The sequence below is a fragment of the Saimiri boliviensis genome, chromosome 10, assembly GCF_048565385.1.
Source record: "Saimiri boliviensis isolate mSaiBol1 chromosome 10, mSaiBol1.pri, whole genome shotgun sequence".
Classification (NCBI taxonomy): Eukaryota; Metazoa; Chordata; class Mammalia; order Primates; family Cebidae; genus Saimiri; species Saimiri boliviensis.
Genome location: NC_133458.1, coordinates 96,472,533 through 96,487,300, shown reverse-complemented (window position 1 = coordinate 96,487,300; position 14,768 = coordinate 96,472,533). Strand labels below are relative to the sequence as shown.

Sequence of the window (14,768 nt, the reverse complement as noted above, 5' to 3'; positions counted from 1 at the left end):
AGGCAAAAACACTCCTCCCGGGGCTGGCCCACTATGAACAAAAAAGCAGCTGCACGGATTTGATCAGATTCCCACGCATTTTCAGGGAACGGATGCGCTGGTTTTAACCACTTGATAACCTGTAGCATTTGGGTAAGCGTTTCTTCAACAGATACTTTCAACTGTGACAACAGCAACAAAACCCTTACTCATGTCTTATTTCTAACAAAACTCCCTTATATAAAACAGACAAACAGCGCCTTGGAGAAGCAGTGCTCTATTCGGTGGAGGTGGGGAGCGTCAAAGTTTCTCCAGGGATCTCCGCAGTCCTTTATTTGGGTTTGTGACGCTCCTTCTCATCCAGTCTGGGGTGCATCCTGACTGGGAGAAGCCCTAGGCCTTCAACATTTCATCTTGCCCAACACAGGAAGGTGCCTCCCACTAGCCTCGCCCTGGAGGCAAATAGGCCCCATCAGAGGGCGGCCCAGCCCATAAACCTCCCCACCAGAGGGCTCGCTGTGCCAGGTCAAGGCCTCCTTACCTGGAGAGCCACATTCCTGCCCACAAGGTAAAGCTCCACTTCAGAAAGGAAACTCAGAAGCCCAGGAACAGCAAATCAAAGCTAGGGGCCCCCCTGTGACACATCTCAGTGCCACCTGAAAGAACATTTTCAACCAATCCAGCTGCTTTCAGCTACGTATCCAGATCCCTTTTGGACTGCGTTTGTTTTCTCATTTACATGTGGCTAGCCTGGTTGCCCAAATACAACTAGAGACTTGGTAAAGAAAAACAGCACACTGACTCCTGGCTGGAGCTCCCCTTTCCAGGTGAGCCAGGTCTGCAGGGATTCTGCCTGCCACCACAAACGACAGACCCATTTAGAGCAGCTGGCGGCAGGCGGGTGAAGTGAACATCATTTGCTAATAGGTATTCTTCTAGCTAAAATTTAGAGGAATCAGCTGGGCGGGGTGGCTCACACCTGTAACCAGCACTTTGGGAGGCTGAGGCAGGTGGATCACGAGGTCAAGATATTAAGACCAGCCTGGCCAATGTGGTGAAACCCTGTCTCTTCTAAAAATACAAAAAAATTAGCTGGGTGTGGTGGCACATGCCTGTATTCCCAGCTATGCAGGAGGCTAAGGGAGGAGAATCGCTTGAACCCAGGACGCGGAGGTTGCAGTGAGCTGAGATCACATCACTGCACTCCAGCCTAGGACAGAGCAAGACACTGTCTCAAAAAAAAAAAAAAAAAAAAAAATAAGAGGAATCCATTTATTTTAATTTTGTCTAATATGATCTCTCTTCTTCAATGTCTAACCGGTATTTAAAACACTGACATGTCCAAAATTGAGCTCTGGCAGTACCAACCCCAAACTCCTCACTCCTTAGCCCCGTCCCCGCTCCCATTCCCGAAGCCTTCCCCAGCTCAGTAAATGTCTAGGCCATTCCCTTCACTGCTCAGGCAAGAAACTCAGGAGTCCTCCTTCTCTCCCTTTTCCCCACATGCCACTTCTGATACCCCAGCAAGCCCAGCTGGGTCTACTCTCAAGGTATCTCTAGAATCCAACCCCTCACCCCACCTCTGACGTGACTGTCCCAATCCAGGCCACCATCATGTCTCATCTGGATGACAGCAATGGCCTAATGGCCTCTCGGTCCCTCCCCTTACAGAGCCTACTCTCAACACAGTCAACAGAGGGACCCTTTACAATGTGAAGCCAGGTCATGTCCTCTTCTGCCTAACCCCTTGGGTGGCTCCCCATCACTCCAGAGTAAGAGCCCATGTCCTTCTGTGACTGCAAGGGATTCTCCCAGAATCCCTCAGGCTCACCTCTTTCTACTTTCCTCAGCCACAGTGGCAGCTCCTGCTCCCCGGACACAGGCGTTCTCCAACACCGAGGGCTCCACACCTGCTGCCCTCCCACCTAAAGCGCTACTCCCCTGGATTTCCCCATGGCCCACTCTGTACTCCAAGTTTTTACTCAAATGTTACCTTCTCAGCAAAGCCTTCTCTGGTTCCCTACTCATAAATTCCAGGACCCTCAACACTTTTCACCCCTTTCCCTGATTTCTTTCCTTTCTCTTAGCACTTAATTACTAGCATCATTTCACGACACTCTGTGTGTCCCTGTCTATCCTGCCTCGCCCCCGCACTGAGGCACAGCCTCTGTGAGATCTAAGCCTCTCATGCCTTAGTTCCAGTGCCAGGAACAAAGCAGTACACAGTGCCATGTGCCTAGTGGGTACCCAATACATATTTATTGAATGAATGAAAGTGGGACAGACTGGTACTTTTAAGTCAAATATCTATTTTGAATGTGCCAAACTGGCTTAGAAAATTAACAAACAAAAAAGGGATTTCAGTGGCTTCTGTCACTCTATGTGATTTCTATCATTTGTCTAACCAAATGACAGAAATCAGAGTGACAGAAGCCGCTGAAATCCCGTTTCTTGTAACGGTGCACAAGTGCCTGGGACCAACTCTTCCACTGAGAACGACCAAAAAGGCTGAACTAAGTATGAAAAATACCTTCTTAAATATAAAGTATTAACCAGGAGACTATGTAAGTCAAACACGAAAGCTGCTTTTGTCCTGAGGGCATTTGCTGACCTGGAAGAAGCAGCTAGAAACTTCGCTGCTTGCTCGGCCTGCTCTACGAGCTAGAGAAACCAAAGTCAAAGCCCAGGGTTTTCCAAAGAAGCAGACTCTACACCATCCCCACTTGAAGCTGGGCCCCCAGAGGCCCACACCCTAACAATGAGGAAGAGCCAGAAGAGACCAGGCCTGCAGCCTGCCTCTCACCCCCAGGAGCCTTTGGAGAACCACAAGCCTTAAGCTGTGCTAAGGTGTCCCAGATGAATAGGCCCCCAAGTCCTGAAAGAAGCCAACAAAAGTCCTCTCTGGAGGAAGGCACTATTATTGCAGGCCTCACTTCATTCCTACATGCAAACTTTCAAATACAGTAACTAGCACACAGAGATAATCCCACTCACAGAGAAACAAGATACCAGGTTTGAGAACCCGCTTAAACAAAAGAAGACAGAACAGACTTACAAAATGAAGTATCATCAGACACAGTCTACCATGCAACCAAGCTGACTATCATCAAAGAAACAGAAGACAAGCTTGAAAACTGCAGCAGAGAAGTGGACAGCATTAAAAAAGATTTGAAAAATAAACATTCTAGTAAACACCACTGAACACGCGCAGCATGTACGGTGGTGGGTAACTGAACTTAGGGGAAGCATTGAGATGCTGGTGGTGTGACCTTATTTTCCAATCAAGATAGAGGGAAATAGGTAATCTTCAAAATAGGAGTGTTCGTTTTACAGGTTTATCAGCTAGAATGAAAATAAGACTGTCAGCTAGCCACAGAAATACACATTCCTAAATCCCAAAAGGGAGAAACAAACAGTAAGCTCATAGAAGAGACTTTTTTAAAAATAGAAAAGAATAGAGCCAGTATCCAGTTTCATCCTTTTCCATACCCACGAACATGGAGGTATTAATATAACCTATAAACAGCTTCCCAGCAACCCCCCAAATACACGCCCCACTATTATAAAATAACCTCCATCCAGCTCGCAAGTGCTGTGGTTCTAAATCTCCTGGAGGAGAACAGGAATACTCAGTTGTCTCATAAAGAATCTGTTTGCTTCCCCCCCATCAGGGATTCTCAACTCAACTCAAGTGATGCTAGAAATAACCATCATCCCGAAGCATACAGCTGTGTCACATCCCGTCCCCTCCTCCCACCCGGGGCCTCTCTATACTGGCTGCTATCTCTAAGCCACAGGGCAGACAAGAGAAAAACAATCAGTCATCCCAGGTTTTGCCCACCTTCCCCACCACCCCTGTTATTCTAAACACAATCACCATAGAAAACAAGCTGTGGTTAGAAGCCAAGCAGGCACCTACAGGTCTGAAAGACTTGAAGACTTTTTCCAGGACTTCGTGGAGCGTCTTCTTGCCGCAGGAGGAGATGTAATCCTGTGCTAGCTGCAAGAAAGGCAGGCAGTCCTCGCTCTCACTCCACACGTGCTGCGTGCCCACAGGCAGTGGAAGGAGAAAACAAAGACACACAGTCACTACACTCAGTGTGAAGCTCAGAAAAGCCAAGCACATATTTTAATGACATGAATTTGAAGAAGGCCTCCATTACGTCCATTCTGGATTCGTTTGCGCCGAAAGGGATGAAAACCTGTCTAAGCCCCTGAGCTCTTGGTCCCTACCTCACTTGCTCTGTTCACCATCAGATCTGCTCCTACACAGTGAAGAGGGCAGTGGGTGGCCATTCCTCACCAGTGACTTCCATTGTTCACCTTCTCGCGCAGGCTAAGGGCGGTTTTTAGACACGAGGAAGGGGAAGGGGAAACCAGAGCCTTTGCCTTCAAAATCCTAAACTTTGCTTTCAGCTATGGCTGAAAGATTAATTAAGCATAGTTTGCAAGCATTAACTTGGAACGAGACATTCTTTACCCAGATCGGCCTGTGAGTGGGGTTGGTGGTAAATCTACTTCCAAATGCAAAGAACTTAGGAGAACCTGCCTAGTTACCATTACGTCACTGGGAAACAAAGGCTTTCCAAAAACTTCCCTTTCCTAAAATGCTTTCAGAGGACATCACACCAAAGCGTGATTTCACAATCTAACGCGTACTAAGGAGACTGGTTTTACGTTTTCTATTTCTATTTCTTTTCTTGCTTTTTTTTTTTTTTTTTGTCTGTGACACAGGGTTTCGCTCTGTTGCCCAGGCTGGAGTACAGTGGTGCGATCTTAGCTCACTGCAACCTCCACCTCTCGGGCTCAAGTGATCCTCCCACCTCAGCCTCCCGAGTAGCTGGGACTACAGGTGCACACCACCACACCCGACTAATTTTTTGTATTTTTGATAGAGACAGGTTTTGCCATGTTGCTCAGGCTGGTCTTGATCCACCTGCCTCAGCCTCCCAAAGTGCTGGGATTACAGGCGTGAGCCACCATACCCAGTCTAGGTTTTATTTTTTCCGAAGGCTGGATAAGCCTTCTTTCCATGTGAGGATATTTATTTTTGCACATATTTAAAACTAGGCAAGCCTCTTCCGCAATGTTCAAAGATCTGGAACAAGGCCGAGGAACAGGTTTGAGCATTCTCAATGCAGAAGCCCCTGCCCTGAATACCTAAGTGAGTCAGGAACACAGGGTTACCAGGGTAACATCAGAGTATCTGTCAGGTACCAAGGATCGATCTTTAGTGGGTACAGATCCATGACGGCTCAACACTGGCAAAAAAAAAGTGTTGAGGTCTGGGAGAAAGGAAGACGTCTGGCAGATAAGAACAAGACGTAGGGGCTAGATAGCAGGATATGAGACTTATTTGGAGAAATGGTCCATGGCAAGCACGCACTTGCCCTCTTCTAGTAATACAAACAATTGGGGCACCACTTCAGAACGTTATATCGCTATCACTCAATAAACACATTTACTCTCCTTCCTTTTTACTGCAGGGTTTCTGAGAACTAGACCTATAGACTAAAATACTGCTCAGATCCAAATGAGAATAACTAGGTGCCAATGTACCATCTTTATACCCCAATTATCTGCGTTTCATAGTTGTAAAGGTCCATTTCCAACACACACTGCTCTCCTGCCAGCAGACTTCTCTAGTAGCTTCCCCAACTCAGTAATGACACCGTCTGGGCTCTCTAACTTTAAAGAACAGCTCAAATGGTCTTCCCTACTAATTAGAGACCCTTGAAGCTGTCAAACCACTACAGTGTCATTTATGTAATAGTCTCTTCCATTGTACAAAAGTATAACAGTACAAAGTACTTGTATATCTATTATGTCACCTGATTCTTAATCAGTGGAGATTCTGCAAGGACAACAAAAGTTTTTTAGTAGGTTCTGCTCAGCATCTATTTTCATACTCAAATGTGTAAAAGTTCCAGCTTATTTCAAATTATTTCCCAAGTTAAAGAGGGGATTAACATCCAGTACCACATTTCAGAAAACTTTAAGCCTGTCCTCTGTAGACTTGGGAAGATGACAGAAAGAGGTAAAAGCTGCGTAAGTGCCTGGCACAGTGCCTGGTTGGCATGCAGTGAATATTCAGTAAATGGTGGGCGTTAAAGTACCTTCTTTCCCCATTTGCATCTGCAGAAGGATGGGGGAGGCAGAGGGGAAGGGGTGGGCTTACCATCTGCCTCAAGGCTATGGTCACACAATGAGAGTACATCGGATACCCAATGTGACTTCACTGACAGCACCGCCCGAGGCAACTTGGGTTGAGGTTAATTCAGAAGCAGGTGCATCTATGAAAAGCTTGTATACCTACTTTGTTTAAAAGTAAGTACATTTGGGCTTTAAATTACAAAGTAAACTAAGAAAAGTGTATCACTCAAATAATAACAGAATCGCAAATTGCAGTGTAGCCACCACTGCTTGGTAATCAGGCAGTTTATTTAGCTAAGTGTTTTTAAGGCATTTCCAATCTCATGAAGAGATTGTTCCTGCCGCAATTGCCATTACTCTATTTTTAGAACAGTTTATTTAGGGCTATATGTTGGCGGAAGATTTAACACCCACGAAAGGGCCTTCTGTCTAAATTTCCTTCATTTGGCTATCTATCTCCACCTGTATTCCCAGTTCCATTAGGTTTTGGGGTTCAAAAAACGTTGTGCTGAATCCTCCTACGCATGATAGAGTGGCATGGGGTTTGGACTCAGACAGATCCAGGTGTACACAGTCACTTAAAAGATATCGTTTACTACATGCCAGTCATCTCATATCCACTGTATCTCGAAACCAGGAAGTGTTCCATTTAAATTCCTTCCTTCCAAAATGAATCCAGGCAGCCGACAAAGTAGCACAGGATACAAGACAAAATGAACTAAAAAAAAAAAAAAAAAAGTCTGTCATTGGGAAAAAAAAAAAAAAAAAAAAAGACAAAGGAAGGAAAATAACACCCAAGAGTGAGACTAGGAGAAACAGAACAAGGTATAAGGGCCTGGCTACTTGCTACGGATGGGACACAGATCTGACAGCAAGGCTTTCTAAGCAGCCCATGCGGAGAAAGAGGCACCATCAATCCCAAGAGGTGGTGTCTGCTGATAAAACAGATGTACTCTTCAGGAAAATTAAGAGGCAGGGGTGTTGGAGGCAGAGCAGTGATTCTGTTGGAAAATACAAGGGACCATTCCAAAACCAAGGGGAGCAGAGAGACCATCGAGGAGCAGGGCTGGTGCTCTGAAAAGAGGATCTAGTCCTGTACAAAGACCAACGGATAACTGAAGGCCCAGAGTCCCGTGCCACTGGGTGTGACCGCAGTAACTTCAACTTGGAAAATATTTTAAGCATGTGTAACCAAATACTCATTTTGGTCAGGAAAAAAACTATAGCAGGGATCAGAATCTCTCGCTCTGAACAGTGCAATGCTCTGGCAAACATCGATCGGGGTATGGAAAGCACTGACTCTCCAATAAGGTAGGAGTCAGCGCATGGGCAGCCTGCAGGCCTCCCTTGGACGAAAGGAGAAAAAAGCCAGGAAGGCTTCAGAGGGCGCAGGGAAGCCCGGGTTCGCGAGCTTCAGTGTGGATCAGAGTGGGGTGGTGGGAGGCAGAGTTGAAATTGCCAACTGAGAAAAGTGTATCACTCAAACACAGTAACAGAATTGCAAGGTATCCACCACTGCTTGGTGATCAGCTCAGCTAATGAACTATTCAGTGGGCTGAGAATGTGCACAGTTCCCAGGTGATGCTCATGTGGCTGGTTCTGGGCCCACACTTTGAGAACCACATCGTGGGCACAGCAGAACTTTGGCTAATTACGTATTTGAAGTGGGGAGGGGGTGATGTGACATTTAAATATCTTTCCGGGAGAACTAGAGCAGTTGCCATTACTGACTACAGCCAACTCCAAATCTCAGGCTGGCTTCAGCTGCAGTGAGGTGGCTGTCGTCGGACCTCCCCTGAGTGGCCTATCCCTGACAGGAACTTTGATTTGAGTACAGGCCATCTGTGGCCCTTCTTCCTGTGAAGTCAGGGCAGAGTTTATTACAAAAGCTTGCCCAGCTTAAAATAATATAGGAAAATGAGCACCTTTCTGTTTTTTACAGTGTAGATGACAACAGCCAGTTTATCAAAAAGCGGTCTCAGATCATTAAGATAATACAATCCTACAGGCATTTTCTTTGGGGAGCTCAATGTGTGTGCCCTACTATTCTATGTCCTGGTGGGAATACAGCTGGACTTCCTGGTGCTTAAGCAGGGTGGGGGTGGCAGGGGAGGCAAGAACACGCTCCTGTGTCTCCTCCCTCCGAGGCCCTTGCTCTGGGACTTAATATAGTACCGAAGTGGGGGTTTTCTGCCACTCAGTATCAAGGGAGTCCATTTTGAATCGGTATGTCTTAATCCAAAATGGATCCCTGGCCGGGCCTGGTGGCTCACACCTGTAATTCCAACATTTTGGGAGGCCAAGGCAGAAGGGTTGCTTGAAGCAAGGAGTTCAAGACCACCTGGTCAACATAGCAGGACTCCAGTCTCCACAAAAAATAAGAAAAATAGCTGAGTGTGGGGGCACACGCCTGCAGTCCTGGCTGCTTGGGAGGCTGAAGCAGCAGGATGCTTCAGCCCAGGAGTCTGAGGTTATGGTAAGCTCTGATCACACCACTGTACTCCACCATGGGAAAGAGTGAGACCCTGTCTCTAAAACAAAATACCAGAACAAAACCCTGATTCTTGTCCTTGCAAAATATGGCAGGAGAAGATAAAAGCCACAATCCACCACATGCCTCCCCATATATTTCTGCACAGGTGGGAAGAGCACAGCTGGCCATACCTAGGACTAGCCCAATCTTTGTGTCAGCCACTGACCCATTTTACCAGTGAGGAAACTGAGGCTCAGAGAGGTTAACTAACTTGCCTGTGGTCACACAGGGAACAAGGGCAGAGCCAGAATGTCAATAGAGGCGTGCACACCCTTTCAACCACACTCTGGGCACAACGTTTAACCTAAGCCTCACTGCGTTCATTTGTAAGTCACAGAAAATAATTATATTTACGGGGTGAGTCTAAGGATTTCAGAAGACAACCCCTAGACTGACTCTCATTTAACAGGGGCCCAAAAAGCCCTTATTCCCATCTACTTAAGCTCATATCAACCTAACAATTTTCATCATGACTACCATTTAAAGAATATACAAAGGACCTATCATTTTCCCAGAAACAGCCTCTCTATATGAACATGCATGGCCACTGTGGAATGCCTTATGTCTACCCAGCGCTCCACATGCACAACTCATTTCATCCTCACAGTCATCATGTAACACAGGCATGACTGTCCCTATTTGACAGAGGAGGAAACTGGGTAGAGTTTAAATCAGACAAGAAAGTACTTTCTCTCCACTATACCATCACATAAGCGTGACTCAATCTCATTTAAATAAGTTCTATTTTCTTTCTCCAAAATGAGAAGGCTGTTATTTGATCACATAGTTAATAATAACAATGTGCTCAGACTACAAATGGGGGAAAATACACACACACACACACACACACACACACACACACACACTCTCACTCTATAAACACTCACATGTAAAATTAACTCACAGTCCTTCCATAAATAAAACCTTTTTCTTTAACAGTATCATGATTCCTACCTTTGTTTTTGTACTGAAGCAGGATTAAACTACAAAATGTTAGACCCCAACTTGTCTCTAACTGGGCTGACAGGGAAGGCTGGGCAATCTGGGAAATGAGCCTCTCCCTCTCTCCCAAAATCATCAGCATCCAGGCCACCCCCTAAGGAGGCTCTTTGTTCAGAGAGCTCATTTCTCCTGGCCTAGGACAAGGAGGGGACGCAGCTGGTGCTCCCGTGCCTAGGAGTGCCCCCTCTGTTTATCTGGCATCCAAGTGGCTGCTGACACCCCAGTCCAAGCCTACCAAGCCCCCAGGACCTTCCAACTTGGCAGAAAGAGCTCCTTGATCCCCTCTCACCAGGGCCGGGAGCCCTCCCTTGTCAAACCTGTAGAGCCAGGCAGGGTGGCCAGCCCTTGAATTCCCTCCACACACAGGCCACTAGCAGCTTCGTTTGACTCCACATTCTGATCATGGGCCATCCAGAGAGGGGCCCCAGGCAGGGGGCGGTTTGGGAAGGGACAGCATGGAAGGGATGGCCTGTGGAGAGTGAGACAGAGAAACAGCAGGGGACCCAAAATGAAGGAAAAATACAAAGACGTCCTTGATCACGGGCCCCTGACCCCGCCTGTGGGCCATTCCACATGGTGGAAAGGACAGACCTCTGAGGTCAAGTTCTTACTTTGTCACTTCTCACTGGCACAGTCCTGGATGAGTCCCTTAAACTCACTGAGCCTCGGTTTCCTTGCCTATAAAGCAGAAACAATAGTATCTACCTCAGTGAATTTTTGCGAGGCCTTATTAGAGAAGCCACCCTTGAACTCAGACTGATTGGGTCCCCTGTTGTCACTCCTGGGATGCCAAGTATCCAATACAGGGCTGGAGTTCAAATTGCTCTACCATTTATTAACTGAGGGAAAGTTAGTATAAGTTTGCCATGCCTCAGTTTTTTCCTCCGTAAAATAGAGATAATTATAGAGATTACCTTGTGAGAGTACTAAAGTTAAATGAGGCCGGGCGCAGGGGCTCACGCCTGCAATCCCAGCACTTTGGGAGGCTGAAGCAGGCGGATCATGAGGTTAAGAGATCGAGACCAGCCTGGCCAACATGGTGAAACTCCATCTCTACTAAAAATACAAAAATTAGCTGGGTATGGTGGTATATGCCTGTAGTCCCAGCTACTTGGGAGGCTGAGGCAGGAGAATCGCTTGAACCTGGGAGGCAGAGCTTGTGGCTGTGAGCCCAGATCACACCACTGCACTCCAGCCTGGGCGACAGAGCAAGATTCCATCTCAAAAAAAAAAAAAAAAAAAAAAGAAACAAAAACCAAAAAAACATAAAGTTAAATGAGTTAGCATATGCAAAGTGCCGAGAGCCATGTCTGCTACATGGTAAACCGAACGTAAGTGATGACTGTTTTTATTATTCTTTGAAACTGAATTCTTGACATTTGACATGTCTTCTAAACTAGACTATAATTTATTCATCCTTACAGATATGTACTGAGCACCCATCATGTCTGGATGTTGCTCCAAATGCCAGGACACAGAGATAACACAGACGAGGCCTCTGCTCTCATGAAGCTTAGAGTCTAGTGAAGGAGGCAGAAAACCGAAAAGAGAATGTCAAGTCTAATAAGTGCTATGAGAAGAAGAAGGTGAGGTGAAAGAACATGTGGTCAGGAAGGTTTCTCTCGGGCCTCGGGAGCCTTGAGGAGCCAGCTGTGTAAAGAACTGGGGCCGGGGGGTCTAGGCAGACAGAACACAAGCGCCAAGGCCTTGAGGCAGGAATGCACTTGGCACATCTGAGGACCAGAAGGGTCTGTGTGGCAGGAAGGTAGATCATGAGCGGGGCTTGAGGCCAAGGCAAGGGCTTAGGTTTTATTATAAAACATGGGAAGTCAGTTCAGGTGAGGTGGGGAATAGTGGTGTAGGGCTGTGGAGGCCCCACAGGGTCGTGGGGCGTCCCTTATGCTGTGTTGAGGTACAGGATCTGAGAAGTAAAGAGACAGGACACTGAAGAACTGATGAAGAGCATCTGGACTTGGGGGGGGCCACACCACCTGTGAGTGGATATCAGTGGTGGCCCCCAAATGCCCAAGAGCATCTGTATTTACGAGGTACAAACAGGGGGCAGGGTCATGAGTGAGGTCATCATGTATAGGCTTAGTAATAGGGCATACATAATCACGTGAGTTACAAGTGAAGGGACCATCCCATTATGTCACCTGGGCAGAGAGGTGAGCCATGTGCAGCAGGGGCATGTGCCGTGCGCAGTAGAGGGTCGTGTACAGAAAAGGGGTCCACCCCTATTAGGTCACCGAGGCAAGGAGGTGGGCTGTATGCAACAGGTGTCATGCGCAACACTTCTTATCTGGGGGCTGGAGACTTCAAAGGATTTCTAATAGAAGGATACTTTAAGCTTAATGCAGTGGGAGCTGGCAGACTTGTGCTCTTCTCTTAAGATATTTACGGGAGGATTCTTTGTGCTAGCACAGAAACCAGAAGACTGACAGGGTGTACAGCCACTGTGACTGGTCACACCAGAGGGGTTCTTCTCCCTCGGTTACTTGCAGGATCTCAGGCCTGAGGCCTACTTTCCACAGGATGTAAGATACTACAACTCCTTTATCAGGAGGAGAGGCACTTGCTCCAAGCCTGCCATACAGCGTATGCCCTTTCAGGCAGGGACTTTGGTTCTTTGGATCTTTGGTTCTCATCCTGGTCTGGCTGTTTTCCCATGTACTGCTTCTGTTCTGTGACTGCTCTAGGCATTCCTCTCACTACAAACTACTTACTATATGGTTATATAGAAGGATTATATAAATCAGCACTAAATGTGTCAGTACAGCTCCGACTACAATACCTATATGATTATATAGAAAGATCATATAGAACTAAGTAGATATAAGTATTAAGTATAATCATAGAAACTAGATATATGTAAGGAGTAAGTTACACTCGAAGCACTAATTCTATCAACTAATATATGATTATATATGCGGGATTATATAAAGGAAACAGCTGAGCAATAACACTATAAATTAAGGTATTCTTCAGGCACTGCTTGTGCCTGGGGTCTGGACAGTTCTCCTTCCTCGGTGCCCATGGGGGGTATTACCTACATAGTGGTGACATGATCTGGATTATATTTTACATAGCTCCAAAATGACTGCTAGGTAGAGGCTGGCTTAGAGTCAGTCTCCTCCAGCAGTCATGTGAATCTATTTAGTACCCCCACTTCGGTACTGCAGTAAGAGTGAGGTGGAGGTTATAAGCAAGCGGACAAATTAGGAGATAAGATGAAAAAATGACAGTAGCTTAAAGTATCTAAGCTGCCCCTACTTCCAGTTGTTCTCAAACAACTCTGCTCAGGAGGTACTCATACTATCATCCCGATTTTACAGATGTAGAAACTATGGCATAGAGGCCAGGTGCAGAGGCTCATGCCTATAATCCCAGCACTTTGGGAGTCCAAAGTGGGCAGATCAATTGAGCCCAGGAGTTTGAGATCAGCCTAGGCAACATAACCAAATGCTGTCTCTACTAAAAATAAGAAAATTAGCTGGGCATGGTGGTGATGCCTTTAATCCCAGCTACTGGGGAGGCTGAGGCACAAGAATTACTTGAACCCGGGAGGCAGAGGTTGCAGTGAGCCAATATTGCACCACTGCACTCCAGCCTGGGCAACAAAGCAAGACTCTCAAACAATGAAAAGAAAAAGAAAAAAAAAATGTATGGCGTAGAAGCACAGAAAGTTAAATAACTTTCCCAAGGCACACAAATATGGGGAGCTGAGGTGCAAACCCACGTAGTCTGAGCCTACAACCTGTGTGCCTAATCTCCACACCACATTGCCTCCTAGACAGGTAAAAATTGCCCCAGAAGCATGAAGCCAGAGACCCTATTTGTATTCTAGATAGCACTCGCCTGGCACAAAGTAAACCCTCAATAAGTGTTTGTTGAATGAATGAATGAATGAATGAATGACGTGAAAATACTTTGTAAACTGAGAAATGCTTAGGTAGATATTCTTATTTGTTAGTCCTTCAACTAACAGGAATTCCATTCATTCCACATTTTGTCTAATGCTTAACACATTTTCCTGGGAAAAACAAAAGAACTGAGGCAGGACACTTACTAGAAGCAAACAGTAGCTCGATAAAACTGGCCTAGGACAGATTCAAGAGGTCTGGCTAAGAAAACTCCCAAGGCTGGCATCTTGTCCATTAGAGCCTCCTGACCTTGGGAGAAAGTTCCATTCTATCCAAGGAATTATCTGTCCCTCCTCCACCATCTTCTGTGTTTCTATTTTGAGACGGAGTGTCGCTCTTGTTACCCAGGCTGGAGTGCAATGGCACGATCTCGGCTCACCGCAACCTCCACCTCCTGGGGGTTCAGGCAATTCTCCTGCCTCAGCCTCCTGAGTAGCTGGGATTACAGGCACGCGCCACCATGCCCAGCTAATTTTTTGTATTTTTAGTAGAGACGGGGTTTCACCATGTTGACCAGGATGGTCTCGATCTCCTGACCTCGCGATCCACCTGCCTCAGCCTCTCAAAGTGCTGAGATTACAGGCGTGAGCCACCGCGCCTGGCTTTTCTAACCTATTTAAATTGTCGGTTTAGATGACACTTTAAAGCATTTTTCTCACACAGGTGGGAAAACATTTAAAACATGGGTGGCCTCAAGAGAAAGGCCTGATATAAATGATATAATACTTCTGAATGATGGTTGGATATACATATTCATGGCAAGAAAACAACCTTTTGGCTTCCTGGCCCACTTACTGTCTTTGGAGTCATTTCTTTGGGTATGGCCAGAGCAGTCCCAGCAGGAAGGCTGTGTGGGCTTTCCCCAGTGAAATCCAGAACCATGAACCACTCTTGCCCTGTTTCACACGGTTAAGAGGGAGAAAGGACGCTGGCAGAAGGAAGCCCAGAGCTGTAAGGGACCCTAACCAAACCCTAAAATTTTACACTCAGCTGGATTCTGGTGCCCTTTCCACTATATCCCAGGGGCTTTCTCAAATTTTTGCAATGGAGTGAATCCCTTTTTAATGATCTCCCACTTCTTCCAATAACATAGAACACTTACTTACTCACTTTACCTACAGTTAAGATGGCCTTACAGGAACTAACAGTTCACTCGGCTCGTCTGGAGGCATTCTGAT

General features: G+C 46.4%; 1 protein-coding gene across 1 annotated transcript in view; it reads right to left on the bottom strand.

The window, feature by feature from the left end:
- Positions 1-14,768, bottom strand: part of MTURN (maturin, neural progenitor differentiation regulator homolog) — a 31,906-nt gene that overhangs the window by 15,110 nt on the left and 2,028 nt on the right. The window contains exon 2 of the mRNA XM_003935177.4: positions 3,899-4,021. Within this exon, the coding sequence (XP_003935226.1) occupies positions 3,899-4,021 (123 nt within the window). The remainder of the gene's footprint in view (positions 1-3,898; positions 4,022-14,768) is intronic.